Source organism: Aotus nancymaae, unplaced genomic scaffold (assembly GCF_030222135.1).
Source record: "Aotus nancymaae isolate 86718 unplaced genomic scaffold, 86718_ANA_hifiasm-v0.15.2.pri h1tg000158l, whole genome shotgun sequence".
NCBI lineage: Eukaryota > Metazoa > Chordata > Mammalia > Primates > Aotidae > Aotus > Aotus nancymaae.
The window spans coordinates 2573801-2597394 of NW_026988573.1; the positions used below are offsets into that span (position 1 = coordinate 2573801).

General features: G+C 59.8%; 1 protein-coding gene across 2 annotated transcripts in view; it reads left to right on the forward strand.

Moving 5' to 3' along the window:
* COL5A1 (collagen type V alpha 1 chain) overlaps positions 1-23594 on the forward strand; it is a 199860-nt gene that overhangs the window by 71956 nt on the left and 104310 nt on the right. For both annotated transcript variants that reach the window (XM_064371726.1, XM_064371727.1), the window contains exons 5-11: positions 9667-9798; positions 11061-11198; positions 12545-12784; positions 14048-14215; positions 14600-14656; positions 20328-20369; positions 20601-20663. In XM_064371726.1, the coding sequence (XP_064227796.1) occupies positions 9667-9798; positions 11061-11198; positions 12545-12784; positions 14048-14215; positions 14600-14656; positions 20328-20369; positions 20601-20663 (840 nt within the window). The remainder of the gene's footprint in view (positions 1-9666; positions 9799-11060; positions 11199-12544; positions 12785-14047; positions 14216-14599; positions 14657-20327; positions 20370-20600; positions 20664-23594) is intronic.

Genomic DNA, 23594 nt, shown 5'->3' on the forward strand with positions numbered 1-23594 from the left:
ACAGAAGCGCCTGGACTGGGGTCCCGGCAATGGGAGCTTCTAATTTGGTGAGCCCCACGTTTCCTGTCTTCATGGCCCCAGGCTTACGAGGCTCTCAACGAAAACTTTGTAATTTCCTCAGCTCATAATAGAAAGGCAGCCTGGATCCAGTCTCATTAGCAGAAAATGCAGAGCTGATTCTCTCAGCAAAATATTCCCAGCTCTGCCAGAGCCAAGGACAGCGCGCTCCCCGCCACGGCCACTGACCCATCTTCCCTCGAACGTGGCCGCACATTGCGGGCAGAGGCTCTGTGGTGGAGCCGGACGGACACAATAGCCCTGGCCTGGTGGCGGAAACTTCCTGGGCACCTTAGTACCTGGCAGGGGCAGAAAGCAGGAGTGTAAAGGGGGAACGTGGCCAGTTATCAGAGCAAGGGGTGGCGTGAAAGCGGCTGCCGCCTGCCTCCTTGGGCAGCCACGGGGCCAGCGTGCAGGTGGCTGCTGCTGGGTCTTGGCTTTGGAAGTTAAAAGGAGCGGTTCAGGGGCTCGTCTCAGGAAGCCAAGACGTGGAACAGGAGAAGCCTGGACCCGCCAGGCGGATTGGTCAGGTGCCTGCCCCTGCTCCCAGGGCTGTCTGGGCCACAGGACAGGGCTATGGGAACTGGGAGCCCACGGTCGTCCTGTATGCAGGATGTGTGACTTGGCACCGTGACATTTACTCCAAGGCCGGCAGCTCTGGGGTGGGGACTGTGGGGCTGCAGGCAGAGATGCAGGAGCCCCGGTCAGCCCTCCTCCCGGTGCCTTGTGAGAGCGGCCCCGCCTCTCAGACCCTCCACTGCTGCATCTGTGAAATGGGGATGGGAGAGTGGAAAGGGGGCCTTGCCTTCCTTCTGGAAGGGCTACAAGGATGGGAGTAGGGCCAGACCTGTGAGGAAAGTCACTTTTGCCGAGGCGTGAGGCAGGGCTGGGAACTGGGTCAGCGTGAAACACCAGGGCCTTTCCCGAAGCACGTCGGATATCTGACACCTCCACCCAGCCTGTTCCATTGGAGCTGGGAAGTGGGGTGGGCTTAGGACAAGCAGCCTAAAGGACCTATGGGCTGTTGTTGAGGGAGGGGCCTGAATCCCAGGCACCTGGGTGCCCTCCCCAGTGCTGTGCCAGGACCCACGTGTGCCACACACATGCACGCCTGGTCACGTACACACACGGGACGCACCACGCCATATATGCATTCATCAAAGTGCATGCATGCACCCATGTCACACATAGACATGCATGCATACTGTGTACAGTACACAGGCATGTGTCCACTGCACACACACACCACACACATGAATGCAGTATGTGTGTGCACAGTACACACCTGCACCAACACGGTGCTGGACACATGCATGCACACGCACAGCCACACAACACACCAGGCAAACCCGGATCCTGGCGCTGGGCCTGCAGGCGGGCCATGGGCCTGCAAGTGTGGGGTTGCTGGCCGGGCTCACCTGCATCTGGTGGGTGTTTGGCCCTGCAGGAGGCTGGAAAGCAGCATAAAGGGGACAGTGGCAAGTGACACACGGCACCTGGCACTTTCACCTCATGGCTTGGGCAGGACGCAGCAAGGCAGCAGGCCATGCTCCATATCCTGGGTGGCAATCGGCCTCTGCCTTTCCAGGGTACAGGGCCAGCTCAGGAAGGAGGTGGCCGCCATTGTTGGTAGGAGGATGGAGGATGGGGAGAAAGGAGCCATGAAGGGGAGAAGGGACGTGTCTGAGGAAGATCAGGGGCGGCGCCTGTTGCCTTGCTCAGGGATTGGTGTATGCCATGTCACCCGGCAGTTGGATATGACAACAGAGGAGAGCCACGGGCCACTGCTGGGCAGGGCATCAGGCTGGCTCTGTGTACTTGTGTGCCAGGGACTCTGATGGCACTTGGGAGGGGAACCGTGGAGACCATCGGCCTTTCTGAGATCTTGGCCAGGCCGCTTGCAGGTTCTTGTGGTCAGAGCCCACCCGCCTGAGAGGGCAGCTGCAGCTGAGAAATTCCTGGGGTGCCTCAGTGCCTCGGGAAGGGTCAGGGCACAGCCTGCCAGGCACTTCTGACCTGCACCAGCCTCCAAGAGGCCCAGGGTTGGGTCCTGCCAGACTACAGGCTGAGGCCTCTCTGGGGTTTCTTTGGCTGTGTACACGTATCGTGACCCAGTCCCAAGCTCTAGCTTCCAGTCCCTGTCCCCTGAAAAGCCATGAGCCCACCCAGGCCCAAGCGGGGGCTGCCCACCAGCCCCTGGCCCTTTGTTTCCAGGCCGCCGGCACCTCCCACCAGCCAGTGCCGGGCAAGGCTTCGCCAGGAGAGGAGGCTTCGCCGACCGATTTTCCTGGTCCGTAGTTTGGAGCTTGGTTTCGTGTTGCAGGAGGCATCGTGAAAATGCTCTCAGCATACAACACGAAGTTATGATCCTAGTTTTGTACTTGAAAGACGGTGTGTGCCAGATTGTGGCAGTCAGGGTGGCATGACCTCTCCAGCACACTGGGCAGTGCCTGCTAGAAGCCCCATGTTGAGAAGGATTCTGAGGGCACCGGGGCAGATTTCTGCCTAAGGCTTTCTTAAGCTTCAGGCAGAGCTGTGTGTCTGGTCCACACAGCCTGGCGGGGGTCCAGGGAGGTGGCGATCTCTTGTGTTGAAATGGGGAAGCTGTGGCTCCCAGGGGCAGGTTGTCTGGCTGGTAGGGGGCTGACCTGGACATCTTCACACGCCCACCCAGCTTCCAGAGAGGAGCCAACTCTGAGGGAACGTTCCAGAAGGAGGAGTGCAGGCTCGGGAACTGCCAGGGTGCCAGCGACAGAAGGAGGGCCATTCCTGCACCCACGGGCTGCCTTTGAGGTCTGTGAGGGGCGGCTCCAGTCCTGGCTGCATCTTAGAATCTCCTGAATCCCAGGACCCCCCAGACTCACTACATGGAGTCTCTGGGAGTCCCAGGGTTCCGCGGGTGTCACATCCTGGGTAGGGCGCAGTGTGTGGCTGTGCGTGAGTCAGGGAAGGTGCTTCTCTCCACCCTGGGCACATCACATCTTCCACCAGGTCAGCGATGGACACAGGTCTCAGGGACACGGAAGGACTTCAGTGTGGCCCCAACTGTCCCCATCCAGGCCCCCCATTGTACCCCTCCAGGACCCCCCAACTGTCCCCATCCAGGCCCCCCATGGTACCCCTCCAGGACCCCCCAACCGTCCCCATCCAGGCCCCCCATGGTACCCCTCCAGGACCCCCCAACTGTCCCCATCCAGGGCTGTCAGGCATGGGGGTCCCCCACCATGGTACCCCCATGCAGGGCTGCCCAGGCTCCCCCATAGTATCCCATGTAGGACCACCCTGTAAGCTCCCCATAGTAGCCATCCAGGGCTGCCCAGGACCCCCCGTGACCCTGTTAGGGCTGTTCTGTTCCTCTCATCACCCCACGGAGCCCCATGACTGTGTTTGGATCCTGTCACCATCTCGTCTCTGTTCTGAACAGTGGACTAGCCACCAGCCTGCAGCCCTGAGGGCCGAGCTGGAAATCCCATGTGCCTGGCCCTGTGGACCTGCAGGAATCAGGTGGCCCCTGGCGTGGCCCAGGGCAGAGGCAGGTGTGTCATTGGAGTCCTGCAGGGTAGGTTCCTGCCTTTCCCTTGGCTTCAGCTCCTCTTCCTCCCAGTCTACTGGGGGGCAGATGGGGGGTGCAGACATCACGGAGCCCCCTTCCCAGCCCCTGCCTGGGGGGTGGCGCAGAAGCAGCGGTGGCTGGTGCAGCCGCGGGGCTGGCCCGTGGGAGGTTGCTGGGCTTCAGGGGAGGCATCTGGTCCGTCTTGGGTCCTGGAGTGGGTCCCTCATCACAGCCCCATCTGCCCGGGGTCCTGGAGAGGAGTTCCTGCTCCCCAAGAGCCTTGCTGGGCACCCAGGTGTTCAGGGCCCCCTCTTTACCTGCATGTGTGGGGAGGAAGCACTGGGTGGCTGGAAAGAGCCCTGGGCCGGGACGCAGGTCTAGAGCGCCCGCTTCTACAGGACGCAACCTGGCCTCAGCATCTGCGCCTTGCTTTCTCCCCCTCCACGGGGTGGTGTAGGGCTGGGTAGACATTGCTCATTGTTCTGTGGTGCCCACAGAACGCACCGGCTCTTTCTAGTGTGAAAATCCAGCTGAGGATTTGGCGGGGAACTGATTTGAACCCAGCACGTGCATTTGCAGAGGAGGGGGGGCGCTGGAAGTGAAGGGGCCTCAGGCCCTGCCCTGCTGATGGTCTGTTCACTGCTGCAATCCGGGGTGTGGCTGGCAGGCCACAGAGCAGGGCTGGCTGAGGGCCGGGTCAGCCTGGGACACCTCAGGCTTCGTCCCCCTTCGTGGGTGTTCATTACCTAGCCCTGGGCCCTGAAGGTCATGCAGCTGTGCCCACATGTGCTGAGCCAGCGCCAGCGCCTCATGCAGGGCCTGCAAGGCATGGCCGTGGTGCTGGACGCCCTGGGGTATGGGGTGTGCCAGGCACGCCCGTGATCTGAGGAGCTCGGGGCTTCTGGGGAAGCAGAACTGGATCTGGGGTGCACCAGAGCCCAGGACCACAGCTGCCCCTGAAGGGCCTGAGGCTTCTCTTCCTTCTTTGAAGTGCCTTTGGAGAACATATATTCAAATGTCAAATTGCCAGTTGAAAGGAGAAGATATTTTATTTGGATTGGATGAAATTTGAACCAGAAGTCATGTTGCTTAATAAAAATGTGTGGTTTTGATTCACTGTTCCTCCTTGTCTGCTGGAGAATTTGAAACATGGCCAGGAGCCTCTGACATCCAAAGACGGGGGGTGAGAGAGAGAGAGAGAGAGAGAGAGAGAGAGAGAGAGAGAGAGAGAGAGGAGAGAGAGAGAGAGGAAGAGAGGAGGAGAGAAAGGGAGAGAGAGGCAGAGAGAGAGAGAGGAAGAAAGAGGAAGAGAGCGGGAGAGGGGGTTGGGGTAGGTGGGCATCTCTGCTGGCTCGGGGGGTGGAGAGTGGGGCATCCCATTCAGTGCTGGCATCGGGGAGGGAGGGTATGAAATGCTGAGGGCTGTGCTCATCAGGGCCCCAGTCTTGCTTCCTCCTCCAAATGCCCCCAGTTTACTGTGGTGGGGTCTGAGGGGCAGGGGGGCAGCAGCAGGTAGCTGTCTTCAGTCACTCCCCATTATCTGTCCCTTCATGAGCCAGGAACCTGTCACCCAGCGCCCTCCTCAGCCTGGCAGATGCCCCGCCCGGGGTACAGGTGCAAGCTCAGCTCCTGAAGACCGCCAACCCCCAGCTGCTTCCTGCTCCACTGTCCTGAGGCATCCCGCAAAGGGAGGACCTGGTTTGGAGGCTGCTCAGCAGTGCTGTCCATGATGTGGGTGACGCCGGGGTTACAGTCCCTGAACTTCAGATGGGGCAGCGGGTGTGTGGCGGCCAGGGACGCCGCATGCTCTGGGGCTGCCGCCTGCAGGAAGAGCACCTGTCTCTGTCTGCGCCGCTCCCTCTGTTCTGAGATGTGGGGACAGAGGAGGCAGGGCCGGGTCAGCTGATGTCAGGGGTCCCGCTGCACGTATAGGCTCCAGGTCCTGGCCACTGCGTCTGTGGTCCTGCAGTTGGGGCCAATGACCTCTCCTGTCCCAGCCCCTTTTTTTTTATCTTTTAAATGGAGGTGACAGAAGTCTCCCTTGTGAGTCCCGTAAGTGAACAGGTGCTGGTGGGCACCGAGGCGCCTGGCAGACCTCAGAACCCGCTGGCTGCACCCTTCTGGATGGGGCAAGGCAGGGGCAGGTGGGCAGAAGGGCTATGACCAGGCTGCGGCACAGAGGTGCCGAGAAAGGGGGGTCCCAGAGGCAGGTGTGGACCTGGAGGTGCGGCTGAAGTCAGGGGCAGGAACTTCCCGCCTGGCAGAGCTGTCTGGAGAGCCGGGTTGGCTTGGGGTGGGCTCTGAGCTCCCCGCTCAGTGTTTGAGGATTTTAAACACAAGTTGGGGTCACCCACAGTAACCACATATGCACACCCCCCTTGCCTCCCCTTTTTGGTGCTGAGAGCTGTTTCCTGTTGAGTCCTCCGGCCCTCCCCTCGGCCCCTGCACGTGCACCTCCCTCCCCTCTTTCGGGAGCACCATCCCGGCTGCCGTGGCCTCTTCCCTGCCACCCTCAGGCACCTGCCACTGGGCCCCCACCCTGCGTCCTACACAAGCCCTGTGTTGACCCTCAGCTCCTCCAGCCCTGCCGCCCTTCCGGGCTTTTCCTGAGCACTCACCTTCCCCTACTGACCTCAAAACCTTTTGCAGTACTTACTGAGTGCCTTCTGTATACAAGGAATTTTGCCTGGAGGACTCCACAGCTCTGTGCGGGGGATGCTGCTGTTTTATGCTCATTTTTTCAGAGCGAAAGGAGGGCGTAGAGAGGTGTGTGTGAGCAGGCTCACCCCCGACCACACAGCCAGGCAGCGGCAGAGCTGGCATGAGGGCCGGGCCGTCTGGCAGCACACACGTGCTGCTTCCCCGAGCGTGCCTGCGGGCTGGGGTTCCCTCCGCCCTGCACGTGTGTGCGGCGGTTCTGGTCCTGCCACCCTCCTTCCAAGTCTCAGTGTCTTGCTCTGGCCAGGCCCTCCCATCCAGGGTCTTCGTGGAAGAGAGCAGCTCTCAGAACAGTGATGGGTGGGTGCACAGAGCTCACAGCTGTGAATGTCCCCCAGCCCCTCCCAGCACCCTGGCACCCTGGACCCGAGGGTGACTCGCCAGGATCAGAAGTACACAGCACAAAGCCGTGTCACAGCCGCCGCGGCTGCAGGCCAGCGGCGTCTTCATGGCAGAGGCAAAGCTGTCATTAGACTCCTCCTGGCGCAGAGCGGGGCCTCGGCGGGGGCAGGTGGTGCCTCTGCCTGGGAACCGTGGAGAGTTTCCCACTCTCCAGGTGGGGTTGGGCACCCTGACCCTGCAGCCCCGTGGCTGAGGGTCTCACAGCAGACTCAGGGCCTGTCCTTAACTGTGGCTGTGGAAAAGTGTGCAGACGTGTTGCAAGGTGGTGAGATGGGCCCCAGACCCCGCGCACTCAGCGCCCGGCACTGGCCTCAGCCCCGGCCCCAGCCCCGGCCCCAGACCCCGTGCACTCAGCACCCCGCACTGGCCCCAGCCCCCTTGCCTGCGGGCGCCGTCTCCAGGGACGGGATTCCAACATCCAGACTTTTCTTCCACGTTCTTTTCCCTCCCTTGAGTGCAGTGGGGCATGTAGCGGCTGGAACCTTGCAGGGTGCCTTGGGCTGATCTGCCCCACCCGCTGGGGGACCCTGGACAGGTGACCTCACCGGGCTTCGGTTTCCTCTGCTGTAGAGTGAGTATTAATCGGACACAATTCCCAGGCTTCTTATGGGCACAAGCCATAAGACCATGTGCGGTCTCTCTACCTGCACTCGGTCCATAGTAAACATGATCTAAATCGTCGTCACTGTCATCACTATAACCGTTACCATATTGGTCAGCTTCTCTGCATCTGATTGTGGTCAAAACGTCCTCTGCTTTGGAAGCCGGGGTGCTGCTAGGGTGACACCTCGTGCACCTGCCATCTCCATCTCTGCAGATAACGGGGATGGGACCTGCATTTCTTACTCCCAGTAGTAGCCCTTTTATTTCTCCTGTCTGCATGTCGTGCTGAGAGGATGACGGAATAAACGGTCTGCACATCGTGGTTAGAGAAAGAAGGAATAAGCGCTCACATGCTTTTCCTGCCGGCACAGTTAGACCGTAGGCTGCTCTCAGTGGATGAGCAAGTTCAGCCGTTAGCAGCGTGGGCTCGTCCACCTTGTCGGCGGGATCAGTTCTTCCTTCCGTTTCGTGGTTGAATAATATTCCGATAATATTCCGGTCTATGCATATATCACACTCCGTTTATCCGTTTATCTGCCGGTAGACATGTGGGTTGCATCTGTTTGGCCATTGTGACTAATGCTACTATGAACACTTGTATACATTGATTTGTCTGAGTCCCTGTTTTTGACTTTTTTTGAGGCTGAACTGATTTGGGTGAATTGTTTATGCATCTGTTTTGGTCCCTGAGATTGGAATTACTGGGTCATATGGTAATTCTAGTTTTAACTTTTTGAGAAAGCAGACATCACCTCTTTAAAACTACTCTCTCCCCGAGTGGTTGAGGGGTAATGGGAAAGGAGGCAGGGTACCTCCAAGCCCTCATGGTCTAGGGTGGATGTGAGTGCGGGCTGTTTCTCACAACTGGCAAAAGCCACAAGCCCTGCGCTGGCATCTGGCAGGTGCTTAGCAGGTGTCTGACAAATGGACGGGTGAATGGGTGGTGGATTGATGTCTGGGTGGGTGGATGGGAGGATGGAAAGGTGAATGTCTGGGTGGCTGGATGGAAGGATGGGTAGAGGGATGGATAGATAGTTGGAAGGATGGCTGGATCTAGATGGATAGGTAGATAGATGAATGGATGAGTAAACAAGGAGTTTTGCCTGGAGGACTCCACAGCTACCTATCTAGATGCATAGGTGGGTGGATGGATGGACGGATGGATGGATGGATGGATGGATGGATGGATAGTAGGTGGATGCATGGGCAAATGGATAGAAGGATGAGTGGATGGATGGATAGATGGATGGACGGATGGATGGACGGATGGACAGATGGATGGATGGACGGACTGATAGACGGATGGACGGATGGATGGATGGATGGATGCGTGGGTGAATGGATGGAAGGATGTGTGGATGGATGGATAGATGGACAGATGGATAGTAGATGGATGCGTGGGTGAATGGATGGAAGGATGAGTGGATGGATGGATAGATGGATGGAAGGATGTATGTGCAGATGGATGGATATATGGGTGAATGAGTGAATGAGTGGACAGATGGATGGATGGAGGAGTGGATGGATAGAGGGTTTAATGGATGGATGGATAGACAGGTGAATGGATGAATGGGTGAATGGATGGAAGGATTGGTAGGTGTAGACGGATAGGTGGACAGATGGGTGAATGGATGGATGAATGAGTGAATGGATGGATGGGTAGATGGTTGAGTGAATGGATGAATGGATGGATGGATGGATGGGTGAATGGATGGAAGGATTGGTAGGTGTAGATGGACAGGTGGATAGATGAGTGAATGGATGAATGGATGGATGGATGGATGGATGGGTGAACGGGTGGAAGGATTGGTAGGTGTAGATGGACAGGTGGATAGATGGGTGAATGGATGGATGAATGGATGGATGGATGGGTGAATGGATGGATGGGTGAATGGGTGGAAGGATTGGTAGGTGTAGATGGACAGGTGGATAGATGGGTGAATGGATGGATGAATGGATGGATGGATGGGTGAATGGATGGAAGGATTGGTAGGTGTAGATGGACAGGTGGATAGATGAGTGAATGGATGAATGGATGGATGGATGGATGGATGGATGGATGGGTGAACGGGTGGAAGGATTGGTAGGTGTAGATGGACAGGTGGATAGATGGGTGAATGGATGGATGAATGAATGGATGGATGGATTGGCCAGCCTAGCCTGCCTGTCTCTTATGAAAGGCAGCTTCTAGGGAGGACGTTTGGCTCTGAGGATAGGCTCATGTCGTGGCTTGGTCTGGACTTTGCTCTGCTTCAAGGCATGGGCTGGGTCTCCCAGGTCCCCACGTGAGTGCTCTGTCAGCTGCTCTTTCATGAGCATCCGTTCTTTTCCAGGGTGACATCCAGCAGCTGCTCTTCGTCTCGGACCACCGGGCAGCTTATGATTACTGCGAGCACTACAGCCCTGACTGTGACACCGCAGTGCCGGACACCCCACAGTCGCAGGACCCCAATCCAGATGAATATGTGAGTGGACTCTGGCTGGGATCTTGGGGGATGGCATGGGCAGACTACTTGGATGGTTGGTGAAGGGACACATGAGCCACGGGGCCTTATTTTCAATAGATCCACTGCGTGAGGATGCAGAGGGACCCAGGAGGTAAACATGGGGGTATCTGACTCACTTTACTAAATAACGCCTTCCAGAATGATAGGGTCACAGAGGTTGTCATCAATAACCCTGTCCTTTAACCTTCTGAACAAGCTCCCGGATGATGAATGCCCAGTGCTCTCTCAGCCTTGGGCTTGACCTTGAGGGGTATTTGTGAGCACAGAGGCCACTGGTGTCCCCCCTGGACTCGATCCACTGGAGGGGCCGTGTGCAGCTCGTCAAAGGGCGGAACCTGGGCTTGTCTACTGTAGGATGGCCAACCTTCAGATCCCTTGAGTGCGGAGTGTCCTGTAGAGAGGCAGGCACGTGCCTGACACCTTTGTACCGGCCTTGGCCATGGGTCAGCTTTCCTCCCGTCCCGGCCCACACCCTCCCAGCACTCCCGTTTATCTTATTTGTGGTTCTTTCTGCCACTTCTGCATGAAAAGCCTGTCCCACGCCCTGGTCCCATTGCCTCTCATTTCTCATCCATCATATTAAATCCCACTGTTAATTTCACCTTGGGTCTTCCTTCTTTCACCACCAGTCAGGAGAGAAGGAAGGGTGGCTTTCATGAAACTGTGGAACCTGTGACTCAGGCCACATCTTACGAACCCCAAGTGTGGCTGGACAGAACTCCCAGCCTAGTCCCTACTGTGCTGGCCTCCTGCCAGCCTCCTCCCAGCTCCTGGTTGGGGGAAATGGGCTCAGGATGAGGCCTGCTGTGTTCCAGTGAAGCCCCTCCCGTGGGATAACTGGGCTTTGAGGGCTGAAGGCTTGGAAGCCTGCTGGTGACGTGGCTGCAGCTGCCCAGCCTGCCATTCTGTTGGTTGTTCTGGCCTGGCTTCCAAAGGGCCAGAGGTCTCACCTCTGAAGGTTCATTTCTCTGACTTCTGCTCAAGGGGACCTGAAGTCCCTCGCTTTCTCCCTTGGGCCTCTGGTGAGGCCGTGTCACCTTCCCAAGGAGCTGGAGAGGGAGGACCCCCGTCTGGGGACCCACAGGGAGGTTCACGCGTGGGGCTGGGCAGGGCACTGTGGCGTGCAATCTTCCAGCCAAATCTGGAGGTTGCGGAGGGATAGCAGGCCAGTCTCTCTGTGGGCTCCGATGCTTCCTTACGGGGCTGCAATTCGCTTTCAGTACACAGAAGGAGACGGCGAGGGGGAGACCTATTACTATGAATACCCCTACTACGAAGACCCCGAAGACCTGGGGAAGGAGCCCACCCCCAGCAAGAAGCCCGTGGAAGCTGCCAGAGAGACCACAGAGGTCCCCGAGGTCTGGGCTGAGCGGGGGCTGGCTTGGGCTGGGTCCCTGGAGGCTGTGGTGAAGGGAGGGTGAGGCCGGGAGAGGGTGTCAGGGTGGGGGCTCTGGGGTTGTCTGGTGAAGCCCGCAGGGGCAGCTCAGCAGGGGAACGGGCTGTCATGGGCCGTCCACTCTTTGCCATCACAGCGAGTACTGGGCATTCCGCCGTGAGGAGGATGTTGGGAGATGCGAGGTATACAGGGGAGCATCTCTGGGCCCTGGTCCCGGTCCCCACCCTATACCAGGTGCAGGACCCCACCCTATACCGGTCCCCACCCTATACCAGGTGCAGGATGGGTTTGGTTCTCGAGTTCCTCTGTGTAGGCGCAGCTGTGGTGGGAGAATGGCGCTCAGGACCCCCACTCCCCGGGTGGGGGTGATGCAGTCTGAGCTTGGCCTCGGGTCCTCCCCTCTCTGGGCTGCCTCCCCTTCAGCTCTGAAGCTGGGGAGCGTTTCGAGGGTGTGTGAGCAGCAGTGAGAGACGAGGGTTGCGCCTAGCAGGGCCAGGCCCTGTGCAGGAGCGCGGATGGGTGGGTGCCCTGCTGGGGAGGGAGGCTGTCCAGCCGGGAGGCATCGTCAGCATGAAGAGGGTGGGGCATGAGCATGGGCCAGTGTGTGTGAGCCTGTGGCAGGCAGGCACAGGTGTGCACGAACGAGTGTGTGTGAGCATGTGTGTATTCTTCCTGGGAAAGGTGACCTGGTCATCTCACATCACTCTGAGAGCCTAGAATGTCACTACTTTTTTTTTTTTTGAATGGAGTTTTGCTCTTGTTGCCCAGGCTAGAGTGCAGTGGTGTGATCTTGGCTCACCACAGTCTCCGCCTCTGGGGTTCAAGCGATTCTCCTGCCTCGGCCTCCCGAGTAGCTGGGATTACAGGCGTCCGCCACCACTCACAGCTAATTTTGTATTTTTAGTAGAGAGAGGGTTTCTCCATGTTGATCAGGTTGGTCTCAAACCCCTGACCTCAGGTGATCTGCTGGTCTCAGACTCCCAAAGTGTGGGGATTACAGGTTTGAGCCACCGCACCTGGCCTCTGTTTTTTAAATACAGAGATATGATTGGCCCTTTTCTGGTGTGTAACTGGGTGGGCTGCAGTCCATTCCAAGCACCCTTAGTGACCTGGGGCTCCCCACTGGGCCACCGCCTTCCCGCGTGCTCTGCCCCCAGCCCCCATGGCACTGAGTCTCAGGGCCTCTTGACAGGCAGGGGATCCAGGCTTTGCCACTGAGATGCCCGCACGCAGAGATGCAGCAAGCCCAGACCTCGCTCCGCCCCCGCCTCTGTCCTGACTCCAGCTCTCTCTGCCCTTGGCTCCCAGGAGCTGACCCCGACCCCCACGGCAGCTGCTCCCCTGCCTGAAACCAGTGAAGGGGCTGGGAAGGAAGAGGACCCCGGCATCGGGGACTATGACTACGTGCCCAGCGAGGACTACTACACGCCCTCGCCTTACGAGGACCTCACCTACGGCGAGGGCGAGGAGAACCCTGACCAGCCCACAGACCCGGGTGCCGGAGCCCAGAGTCCCACCAGCACCGCCGGCACCTCCAACTCCTCCAACGTAATTTTTTTCCTTCCTGTTGGTTTGGTCTGGGGTGAGGGGAAGGGCCAGGGTGGGGCCACAGCGCTGAGGCCCCTCCTGTCGCCAGTTCTCACCTTGGAGTCCTCGGGTGGACCCCGTGTTCCCACCACACCCTGGCCCAGGCCCTTTGCAGCCGGGCTATGTGAGGCTCCCCGGAGAGGCCATTGCTGAATGAGTTTGGAATCCCTGACTTGCTGAGTTGATCTCCGTGTGGTCAGTTTTTCGCCTGGAAAGTGGGTAGAATGACCCCAGCCCTTCCGGTCTTTGGGGGTTCAGGTGGAGATTGGATGAGGGGGGTTGCTGGTGGACAGAGTCCCTGCCTGTGACCCGGGGTGGCCAGGCTGGACGGGGCTGGGAGCCAGGATCCACACAGATGCAGCAAAGCATGAGCTGGGCGGGCAGCTCTGGCTGGGACGGGCCCAAAAGCTCTGTGCGAGGCCTTGGAAAGTCAGCCGGCGTCTGTGGACCTCGGGGTTCTCCTTTCCAGCATGGCACTGACAGTGCTTGTCTCTGGGGGCTGTGGAGTTTGCAGATTAGGGAGGAGTCTTGCCCAGCACGTGGCACGTGCTTAGCACGGCCATGGTGTAATGCAGAGTCTTCACTGCCAGAGAGGTCAGCCCATTCCACAGACCCCTGCACCCGCAGCACCGCACTGGGGGCGCAGTCTCAAGACTCTGGGGCTGTGGGGTGGAACCCCTGCCTGAGCAGGTCTCTGGGTGTACAGCCGTCCCTGGGTGCACGAGTGTGCCAGCTCTGTGGGGTGCCGCCGTGCCAAGGCAGTCTAGGGTGAGGATTCCTCGTTGTGGGAGGGAGAAGATGCATAAGGAGGCCGCCAGGGGCCGCAGGACCTCTCCCCGCGGGCTGGACTCCAGGCGTGTGTGGCTTAGGAGGCCGCTGGTCTTGAAGTCCTGGAGTTGTCAGACCTGGAACCCTCAGAGGGGGTCTATCCTCAGAGGGGGGTGTCTCTGCCCAGTTGACTGGGTAGGCACAGTGCCAGCCCAGGGCCTGATGGATCTGGGGTCTCTGCCCAGTTGACTGGGTAGCCACGGTGCCAGCCCAGGGCCTGATGGATCTGGGGTCTCCGCCCAGTTGACTGGGTAGCCACGGTGCCAGCCCAGGGCCTGATGGGTCTGGGGTCTCTGCCTAGTTGACTGGGTAGCCACGGTGCCAGCCCAGGGCCTGATGAGAGGCGGTGCCTGGTGCATTTGCGAGGCGACCCTGCACCTTCCTCTCCCTCTGCAGCCAGCTCCGCCCCTGGGAGAAGGTGCAGATGACTTGGAGGGGGAGTTCACTGAGGAAACGATCGGGAACGTTGATGAAAACTACTACGACCCCTACTACGACCCCACCAACGCCCCGTCGGAGATCGGGCCGGGAATGCCGGCGAACCAGGACACCGTCTACGAAGGGGTGAGAGGGTGCAGGCCCCTGCTCCGGGTGGGGCTGGGGGCTGGTGGGGCACTGGGGGCTCCCCAGGGATGGGCGCTACAGGCAGCACAAATGTTGCACGCTGTTCCCAAAACTTTATTTTTAAAGAGACCTCAGTGCCTCAAATTTGCTCTGAATAATGTGTGCGTCGCGGCAGGACCGCCTCTGGGCCTGTTCCTTCGTTAGCGGTCGCATGGGCTGTGTGGAGCTCGCCTCCGCAGTGCCCCTGGCATCCTCCTGGGCCTGGGAAGACGCCGGCTGTGGTAGTGCCCTCGCCTTGCGCAATCGGCCAGATTTTGTGTAATCTGACTTGCTCTTTCACTTTTCTCTCTGATTCGTTCTCCACCTGCCTTTGATCACCCCCAGATTGGAGGACCTCGGGGCGAGAAAGGCCAAAAGGGAGAACCAGCCATCATTGAGCCGGTAAGGACATTTCTTACTCTCTCCCCGAAGCTGGGGAGTCTGCTGCTTGGGAGCATGCGGGGCGTGTAAGGTGTGACCAGGTCCCTGGGCCCATTGCACCTGCGCACACGGGGTCATTTCCAGGAACCACCTGGTCTCGTGGAGTCCACTCATCACCAGGACGAGGCCCTTTGGGTGGGGATGTTCTGGACTGTGATGGGGGGGCAGGATGGGAGGGGGCCGGATAGGAGGGGGGGGGTAGGAGGGGGCAGGATAGGAGGGGGCTGGATAGGTGGGGGCGGGGTAGGTGGGGGCTGGATAGGAGGGGGCTGGATAGGAGGGGGCAGGATAGGAGGGGGCTGGATAGGTGGGGGCAGGATAGGAAGGGGCTGGATAGGTGGGGGCAGGATAGGAGGGGGCTGGATAGGTGGGGGCGGGGTAGGTGGGGGCGGGATAGGAGGGGGCTGGATAGGAGGGGGCAGGATAGGTGGGGGGTAGGTGGGGGCTGGATAGGAGGGGGCGGAGTAGGTGGGGGCGGGATAGGCACAGATCAGACACAGGCACGGATCGTCCTGCACCTAAGCTCTGAGGGTCTCAAGGCGTTTCCGTTTCACCTGGGGTGAAAAGCAGCTCAGAGCTGATGAGGCCGAGGTGGAGTCCCCTTTGAGGGGTGGAGGAGAGGCCCGTTCCTTGTGAAAGCTGCGCGGCAGTGGCAGGGAATAGTTAACACTCGGCTGTACCTCTCCGCGCCTGTTACACAACTGTTTGGAGTAAGTTTGCTGAAACTGTTGAAACATGGAATGCTGTTTATGAAACTTTGTCAAGGGAATTAAATAAAATAGCACTGTGCTGAAATTCCAGCTGAGTGAAACCCAACTATGTTAGATAACGAGACCATGGGTGAGTTTAAGAAGTTCCTGTTGACGGTGCCCTCGAGTGTGGGACCGTAGCGGAGGACGTGTGAGACGCCCCTCCTGGGTCGGCGGGTTTGGTGGGGGCCCTGCCCCCTGGGGTGTCCTTGACCTTGTCCCTCAGGGGGCCATGGCCTGGGTGGGGCCCTGCATTTCTCCCTGGGGTCTCAGAGCCGCTAAGGTCAAGGTCTTGACACTCCAGCCCCCAGCGGGCGAGATGCCCCGTGATCCACTGGGCCGGGAGCCCTGTGCCTGCACGTGGTGGGCACAGTGGTGCCGCTGGAAGCAGCTCCAGACCCGAGAGCAGGCAGGAGCCAGCACCAAGCCCACCGTGCCACGCTGTCTGAGTGCCCACGGGAGGAGGTGCGTGTCCTGCACCACGGTCGGTCCTGCGGCTCGGCTGGCTGTTTCTGCCACCGCCAGGACTCTGTTCCTGAGGGCTGAGCTCAGGATACACCTCGGGGCTCCCAGAAGCCCCTTTACCTGTGGTTCCTGGAATGTGGAGTCATGGTGACCCGCCACCCTCCTGTAGAGCTGGGGACATTCCCTTGGAACCTTGATAGATGGCACGTAGCAGGCCTTCGTCTCCCTGGAGTCTGTTTGAAGCTGGTGACCAGGGCAGATGGAATGTGTCCCATCTCTGGGGTAGAATTCCCAGGGCCCAGGGCTTCACCCCTTCCTGGTCTGTGTAAGCCTCTGGATGGCTCTTGTGGGGCTCCATGGCCCAGCCCAGGGGTGGGACCTGCCAGTGCCCACAGACACATCCTCTTTTCAGATCAGAGCCCCTTCCCAGGGCCCTCTGGGGGTCCAGGAAGGACAGAGCTCATCTGAGGCAGAAGGGTCACGGGATGCAGGACAAGGGGGTGCAGAGGCATGAAGGGAGACTGAGGCCATCCCCTGTACCTGTCCACACCTGTGTCTCCCATACCCTGTACCTGTCCACACTGGGAGTTGCATCTGTTCCGGGGGCGTGCCCAGCCCTTTCCTCCTCAGTCCTGCTCCCTCTCATTGTCAACCAGACCCAGACCGAAGGCTCCCTAAAAGGACAGGAATCCACGGAGCTGAGAGGAGACAGGTTCATTCTTATCCAGGTGCTTCCAGCCAAGAAGCCCCAGATTTAGGGGCTGATTTTACCTGGGCCACGCCCGTTAGGGGCATGGAAATTACTGTCTCCACTTGACGCTGTGTTTTGTTTTTAAGTATGTGCCATTTACCAGATAGGCGGGACTCCACTGAGATTGCCTTGAGTTCTGCCAGGTCTGAGAGCCCTTATTTCTTTTGTTAAAATGATCTGCATTCACCAGGCTCAGTGCTCACGTCTGTCATCCCAGCCCTTGGGGAGGCGGAGGTGGGTGGCTCACCTGAGGTCGGGAGTTCGAGACCAGCCTGACCAACATGGCGAAACCCCGTCTCTACTAAAAATACAAAAAATTTGCCAGGTGTGGTGGTGGGTTCCTGTAATCCCATTACTTGGGAGGCTGAGGCAGGATAATCGCTTGAACCCAGGAGGTGGAGGTTGCAGTGAGCCAAGATCGCACCACTGCACTCCAACCTGGGCAACAGAGTGAGACTCCATCTCAAAAAACAAAATGTGTGCAATGAAGGGGTGCGGCATGTTTGAGGGGCTTATCCCGGCACAGACGGACACAGTGAAGCGAGCCTGAGTTCAGCAGAGCAACGCGCTCACCACCGTCGCCCCGCAGCTGCCCGTTTCTTCTTTGTGTAAGAGTGCCCAAATCTACTGTCTCTGCAAGTTCCATCTGCGGTGCAATCTCCTTAACTATATTGAGACGTTTTCCTCTTGTTCCTCTTTCCCCTGGTGAATTTTGAGAGTGGCGTCCGTGGTTGGGTGGCTGGGGCCAGAGTGGGGCCACAGCTCGCCTGGGAAGGTCAGGCCTCCCCGCCACCAGGTGTGTTCACCCAGCCACTCCCAGCTTCCTTACACGCCAACCTGGAATGATCTGGACTTGGCCCCCCTGTGAGGTCCCCGCCCGCACTACCGCAGTTCCCTGAGAAGAGCAATTTGTGCATCTGGGAAGGCAGGTGCTGCCCTGGCCCCTTGAAGGGCAGTGGTTCCCCCTTAATCCCAGCTCAGCCCTGGGCTTCTCAGCTGCCTTTGTCGAGAAGGAAATTGGAAAGCTGGCATCTTGGAGCTGCTTGGATGAGCTGTGTGCAGCACACACACGGAGTCTCTCTGAGAGTACATCTGTGTAAACACAGCGCAGAGCCTCCCCACCCGGGGCAGGATGGGAGGGGTGGGGAGATCAGCAGCCCCCCGACCGGGAGTCCCCTTGCCAGCCTGGTACCCAGCACCTCTGGTGATGGCCCCGGTGGCTAGTGGCCTGGCTGGACAAATCCTTTGACTTGTCAGAAGTGAGTCATCTTAGTCCATTTTGTATTGCTGTTTCAGAACACCACGGATGGGGTGATTTAGAATGAGCAGGAAGTCACTGGCTCACAGTTCTGGAGGTGGGGAGTCACATACAGAGGGGCCACAGTGCTGCCTCCTCATGCGGCAGAAGGCACTGCCTGGTGAGAGGGACAGAAGGTGACTGCTGGTGCCCTGTCATCAGGAGCCCACTCCCACCCTAACCAACCCACTGCACCCGTCCAGGAGGGCGGTGCCTGGCGCCTCATCTCCTCCTGAAGAGCCCAGCTCTTCACACTGTGGCACTGAGGATTCAGTTTCCAACACATGACTTTTGGGGAGACACATTCAAACCCTAGCATTCTGCCCCGGCCCCCAAATTCATGTCCTTCTCACGTGCAGCTCACATTCGCTCCCTGGGGAGCTGCAGCCTCTTCGCTTGTTCCAGCATCAACTCCAAAGTCGAGTCTCACCTGAATCAGATACGGATGAGACTCAGGCTTCAGCTCTCTGACTTGAAGCAAAGCCCTGTCCAGCTGTGAGCCTGTGGAATAAAACAAGCTCCACGCTTCCAAACCACAAGGCGGGGACAGGCATGGGATAGACATTCCCGTTCCAAAAGGGAGGCATGAAGACAGGGGTAGCAGCCCCAAGGAAGTTCAGAACCCAACAGGACGAGCAGCCGTATATCCCACGACTCTAGAACAGTCTTTCACTGAGTGTGCCAACTCCTGGGCACGCTGGGTGGGGCTGCCCGGCCTCAGGCAGCACTGCCCATTCAGCTGCGCACAGCAGGACTCATGAGTTGGAACCTTGTCCTTGCTGCCCTCCTAGGCTGGGGCTGAAGGCTGGTGGCACCGCAGTCCCGGGTCTCAGTGGTGGCTCCACTTCATAGCCCCACCAGGCGTCATCCTAGGGAACTCTGCAGAGCCTCCACCCCTGTGGCGGGTGTCTGTGCGGGATCCCAGCTGTCCACACCATCCTCTGACCTCTAGGTGGAGGGCGCCATGCCTTGGGCCCTGCCTTCCTTCCCTGCAGCTGCAGAATAATCAGCCCCCGTGGGCGCCGCCGAGGCCACACCCGCACCCTGGAGAGCTGAGCCAGAGCTGCGCCTGGGCCTGCTGGAGCCATGCGGGGGGCTGTGTTGCCATGTGGGGGCAGACACTTGGAGGGGTGCAGGGCAGGCGATGCTGAGTTCCTGGGGACCGCTTTGCGAGTGTGGCCCTCGAGGTCCTAGCTTGCATCACAGCTCTCTGGCTGCCTCGGGGTCTTTTTCTGCTGCCTGGTTGAGTGGTGCCTGGCTCCCATCTCTCACAGCAAGTCCCTCTGAGGAGCAGTGCCCCTGAAGTCGGCATGAAACAGAGGATGCTTGGGGCATTGGGGGCGCCTGACCCTGGCGTTGCCAGGTCAGAAGTGGAGAGAGGAATCCTGCCCTGGGGAAGGGGCTGGAAGTGGGGGTCTCAGGGCGGGGAGCCCCATCCTACAGAGAACCACACCCATGCTCCCTCTGCTGCCCTCACGGCTGTCCACATTGCTTTCCTGGGGCTCAGGCTGACCCAGGGTCCAGGAGGCCTGTCCCCATTGGGGTTAGAGTGAGGCCTGGGTATGCTTGAGGCAGGCGGGCCCTGTGCGGAGGTGAGGGCTGGGGAAGGAGGGCTGAGGGGGCAGGCGGTGAGGGCTGTGGGAGGAGGGCTGAAGGGGCAGGCGGTGAGGGCTGGGGGAGGAGGGCTGAGTGGGCAAGTGGAGTTGGCAGGGTTTCCCATGGGTTCTGGGCTGCTGCGTGCGTTGGGGGACATGCTTCCTCCCTGGAGGGAGGCGGGGTCTGGAGGCTGCAGCACCGGGACCTGATGGTGGTCCTGGCTGGGGGCAGAAGTCCAGCCTGGGGCCTGTCGGAACTACTTTTCCCTCACCCTTCCTAAACCCACCTGAGTCCCCTCGTCCCGACATCTGCTTCCTCTCTTGAGCGGCTGTGGCCTGGCGGGCCTGCCTGGCACTCCCCTTCGGGCGACTCGGGGAGCCTGGTGGCCTCTGCTCCTTTTCCTCCCCTCTTCGTCTTCAGGTGCTGCTTAAGGCTTGGTCTTGAGGGAGCCTGTCTGAGGGCCAGGGTTGCTCGTCTCCTGGAAGTGCTGGGAGTGCAGGCACCGAGGCCCCGCCCAGGCCCCCCTTGCAGTCTGCTCTGGAGACCCCTCCAGGATGGCAGTTACTGGGCCAGGGCCTCTGTGCACGCGGCTGAAGTCCGTCCACCTCGCTGGGGTCTGGGCCTGGGGTGTCGGGAGGGAAGGGCCTCGGTGTCAGATGCCTCTCCCTGTCCTGTCGGGAGGGTCGGGCCGTGGACTCAGATGCCCCTCTCCGTCTCCCTGTCCTGTCGGGAGGGTCGGGCCATGGACTCAGACGCCCCTCTCCGTCTCCACAGGGCATGCTGATCGAGGGTCCGCCCGGCCCGGAAGGCCCCGCGGTGAGTATCAGGTTTGATCCCGTGACTTGCCGTAGGTGCTCTTGGGGGGGTGGGGTTGGTGACACCCTTCCGTCTCCTGGATGGAAAAGAGGGAGGCTCGTCACTTTTGCAGACAGCTTGGGAGCCGGCGCTCTCCCGCCCCCACCCCTGCCTTGGTTGGCCAGGTAGAAATCGGGCCTTGCCCTGCGGCCCCATCTTTTAACTCTGTCCCAACTTTATTTTTAATTCTAGGGTCTTCCCGGACCACCAGGAACCATGGGTCCCACTGGCCAAGTAGGGGACCCTGGAGAAAGGGTAAGAGGTTGACCGTGTTTCCTGAGATCACATGGGTTGTGGGGCTGCCCCTGCTTCCTCTGCACACTGTGACCCGAGCTGTCCCTGCCTGTGGAGGTGACAGCGGGCCCAGAGACGTTCGTCTTCAAGTCGCCCCTCCCCCAGGCACTCCTCCCCTAGGCGCCCCTCACACCAGCCCTGTTCAGACTGTGGATGTGGGAAGAGGGGGGCCGCTGGGGCGCAGGGAGCCTCCAGTGCTCAGCCCAGTCCGTGGCCCCGGGACCCTGCATTTGTCCAGCAATCAGCAGCGGCTGTAACCACGGTGATGGCTCCCGGGCCTTTCCCGCTTGCTCCTCACCCCGGGCGGCCACGCCACGTGGCATCCGCCCTCCTTGCTCACTTGGGAACTTCCTCGGTCTGGGTTGCACCTGGCTCAGAGGCTCAGAGGCGTCCTCCTGTGACCCTAGCAGAGGGAGGGAGGTTGAGGGAGTGCCGCTCCTGGCCGCCACGATTTCCTCCTGACACCTGGTGGGCGCTCCGAGTACTGCGGCCTCCTGGTCCCTGGCAGGGCGGGAGTTTCCTCTTCCTGCTGCTGGAATGAATGTGGATTTGAGGGTGGAAGGACTAATTCCTGGGTGGCTGGGCTGTGGGTGGGAGAAGCAAGGGGTGTGTGTGGGTGTTCACAGTATCATGCCAGGGCCTGCCCGCTGCCCGGGGCAGAGCGAGGACCCTGTGGGTGTTGGGGTGAGTGGATGCAGGGCGGGTCTGGTCGCGTGGGAAGGTGGTTCGTAAAGTCAGCGCAGGGTCGGGGTGCTTCCGAGGCTACTCCACGGGAGGCGTTTGGGGAGTGTCCTGTGCAGTGCGGCGTCTTGGCAGCAGTGCTTCGAAAAGCCGGGGTGGGGCGGGGACCGGGATAGTAAGTCCTGGCCTTGGACCTGGAGGTTCTTATGGGTGCTCAGTACCCCTGGAAAGCTGGGGAGGTGCAGGACAGGTGAGGTCAGGACAGGTGAGGTGCAGGACAGGTGAGGTCAGGACAGGTGAGGTCAGGACAGGTGAGGTGCAGGACAGGTGAGGTCAGGCAGCCTTCACAGGGGCCAGAGCCGAGCCGGTGGGGATGCTTGCTTAGGGAGGAGACAGATGGGAGCGCTGAGGCCGGCCTTTGGAGGGAAGGATTCAGGTTAGCAATGCGGGAGGAGGTTGTTGGCGTCTGTGTGGCCGGGTGACCTCTGAGGTCAGCCTGCGTCAGATGGAGCCACACAGTAAGGTCCTCCGGTATGTTTCTTTGCACAGTCAGGGATTTGGGGGCCCAGAAGAGGCAGGTCTTGCCCCATGGCAAGGGTCGTGGCAGGAAGCGGGGCGGGGCGGGGGCTTGGCTGGCCTCTGGAGCACGAAGCTCTCACAGCACCCTGGCTTGGCAGCCGCATCTCCAAAACTCCAGGCAGGCAAGAGTGAGCGGTCACTGCCCTCGCCCAGCCTGGACTGGCACCGCTGCAGATCTGCAGTGGGGGCTGCAGGTGCCCAGCTCGCTCTAGAGACCCCTTCCCACAGGTCTGTGTGAGATGGGGTGGTGGCCATGCTCCTCTCCGCTCTGGAGACCCCTTCCCACAGGTCTGTGTGAGATGGGGCGGTGGCCATGCTCCTCTCCGCTCTGGAGACCCTTTCCCACAGGTCCGTATGAGATGGGGTGGTCGCCATGCTCCTCCTCTGCAGAGGCACCTGCGGATGAGCCCACGGGTATGGCCAGGTTCCTATGCAAAGGAGTGCATTGCATGGCCCTGGGAGCTGTTTTCTGTCCCAGATGTAGGACAGGGTGGTATCCACAGGGCACAGATACCGGCTGACACAAAGGGGCACCCAGATGCCGACCGACGCTGCCTCAGTGGTGCTCCAAGCGTCCCTCCTTCTGTCCGTCCAGCATACAGATTTGTACTGAGTGTCGCAGTGCTGGGCACTGGTGTAGCCTGGTGATCTCAATGGTGTGGACCTGAGGGGTCCTGGTTTGTACTCGTCCCACGTGGTCCCTGCCTTTGGGCTGATTCTGGCTTGGGGTCACTGGCGGGTGGCCCTTCCAGTGCCTTGTGACACTGTGAACAGCCCAGCTACTGAGGAGGACCCCAGGGCACTGACAGGAGGATATCGTTGGCTTAGGAGCTGGTTCCCCTCAGACTCACATCAGCGTCCGGGAGCGTGAGGACTGAGTTGGGGTTGGGAGAGAAACCGCCTCCTCTAGGGGCTGCCGTCCCTGAAGCCCGAAGAGAGACCTGCAGCCCACCGGCCTCCCCAGGGCCCCTCTAGTGGGGAGGGGTGCCGGTTCCAGGAGCTGCGAGCTGCCCACCCCTCCGGATGTAACTCCGGCCAGCCTTGTTCAGGACATCATCCCTGCTCGAAGCTCAGCGTCCTCTGGATGTCCAGATCTTGCCTGATGGCTGCTAATTAGCTGTGAGGGATCACGGGGTGTGGGCTGGAACCCGCAGCTCTGCCTGCAGTAGACTGGCCGCAGGTTCCTGGGCAGTGGAGGAAGAACGCTTTACCCTTGGAGGTTGAGCATCTGGGGCCTACAGAGACAGATCAACAGGAGAGGAGGGCACGATTTCAATATTTTTAATCTAGGCACGGGGGCTTCACAGACAAGAATAAAAACCAGCAGACCTGCTTAGGCTCGGGAGCGTGTATACCGTCTTAACAAGAGGAGTAGGCTGTGGGGCAGTGGCTAGACCAGGGAAAAGGGGGTTTGGGCGTCGAGGGGTGTCACGTGGTGGGCGAGTGACTAGGAACTCCGTGGGGGAGGAATGGGAGACGGAGGTCATCTTGGCAAAGCCTGTGGATGCAGGTTCATCGGGGCTGGCTTCTGTCTCAGGTGATGAGGGGCACTCTCCAAATCCTGATACAGGAGCAAAGGCGGGGAGGGTGGGGTGGGAGGATGGGGGTGATGCCGTGATTTGAGGCAGAAAG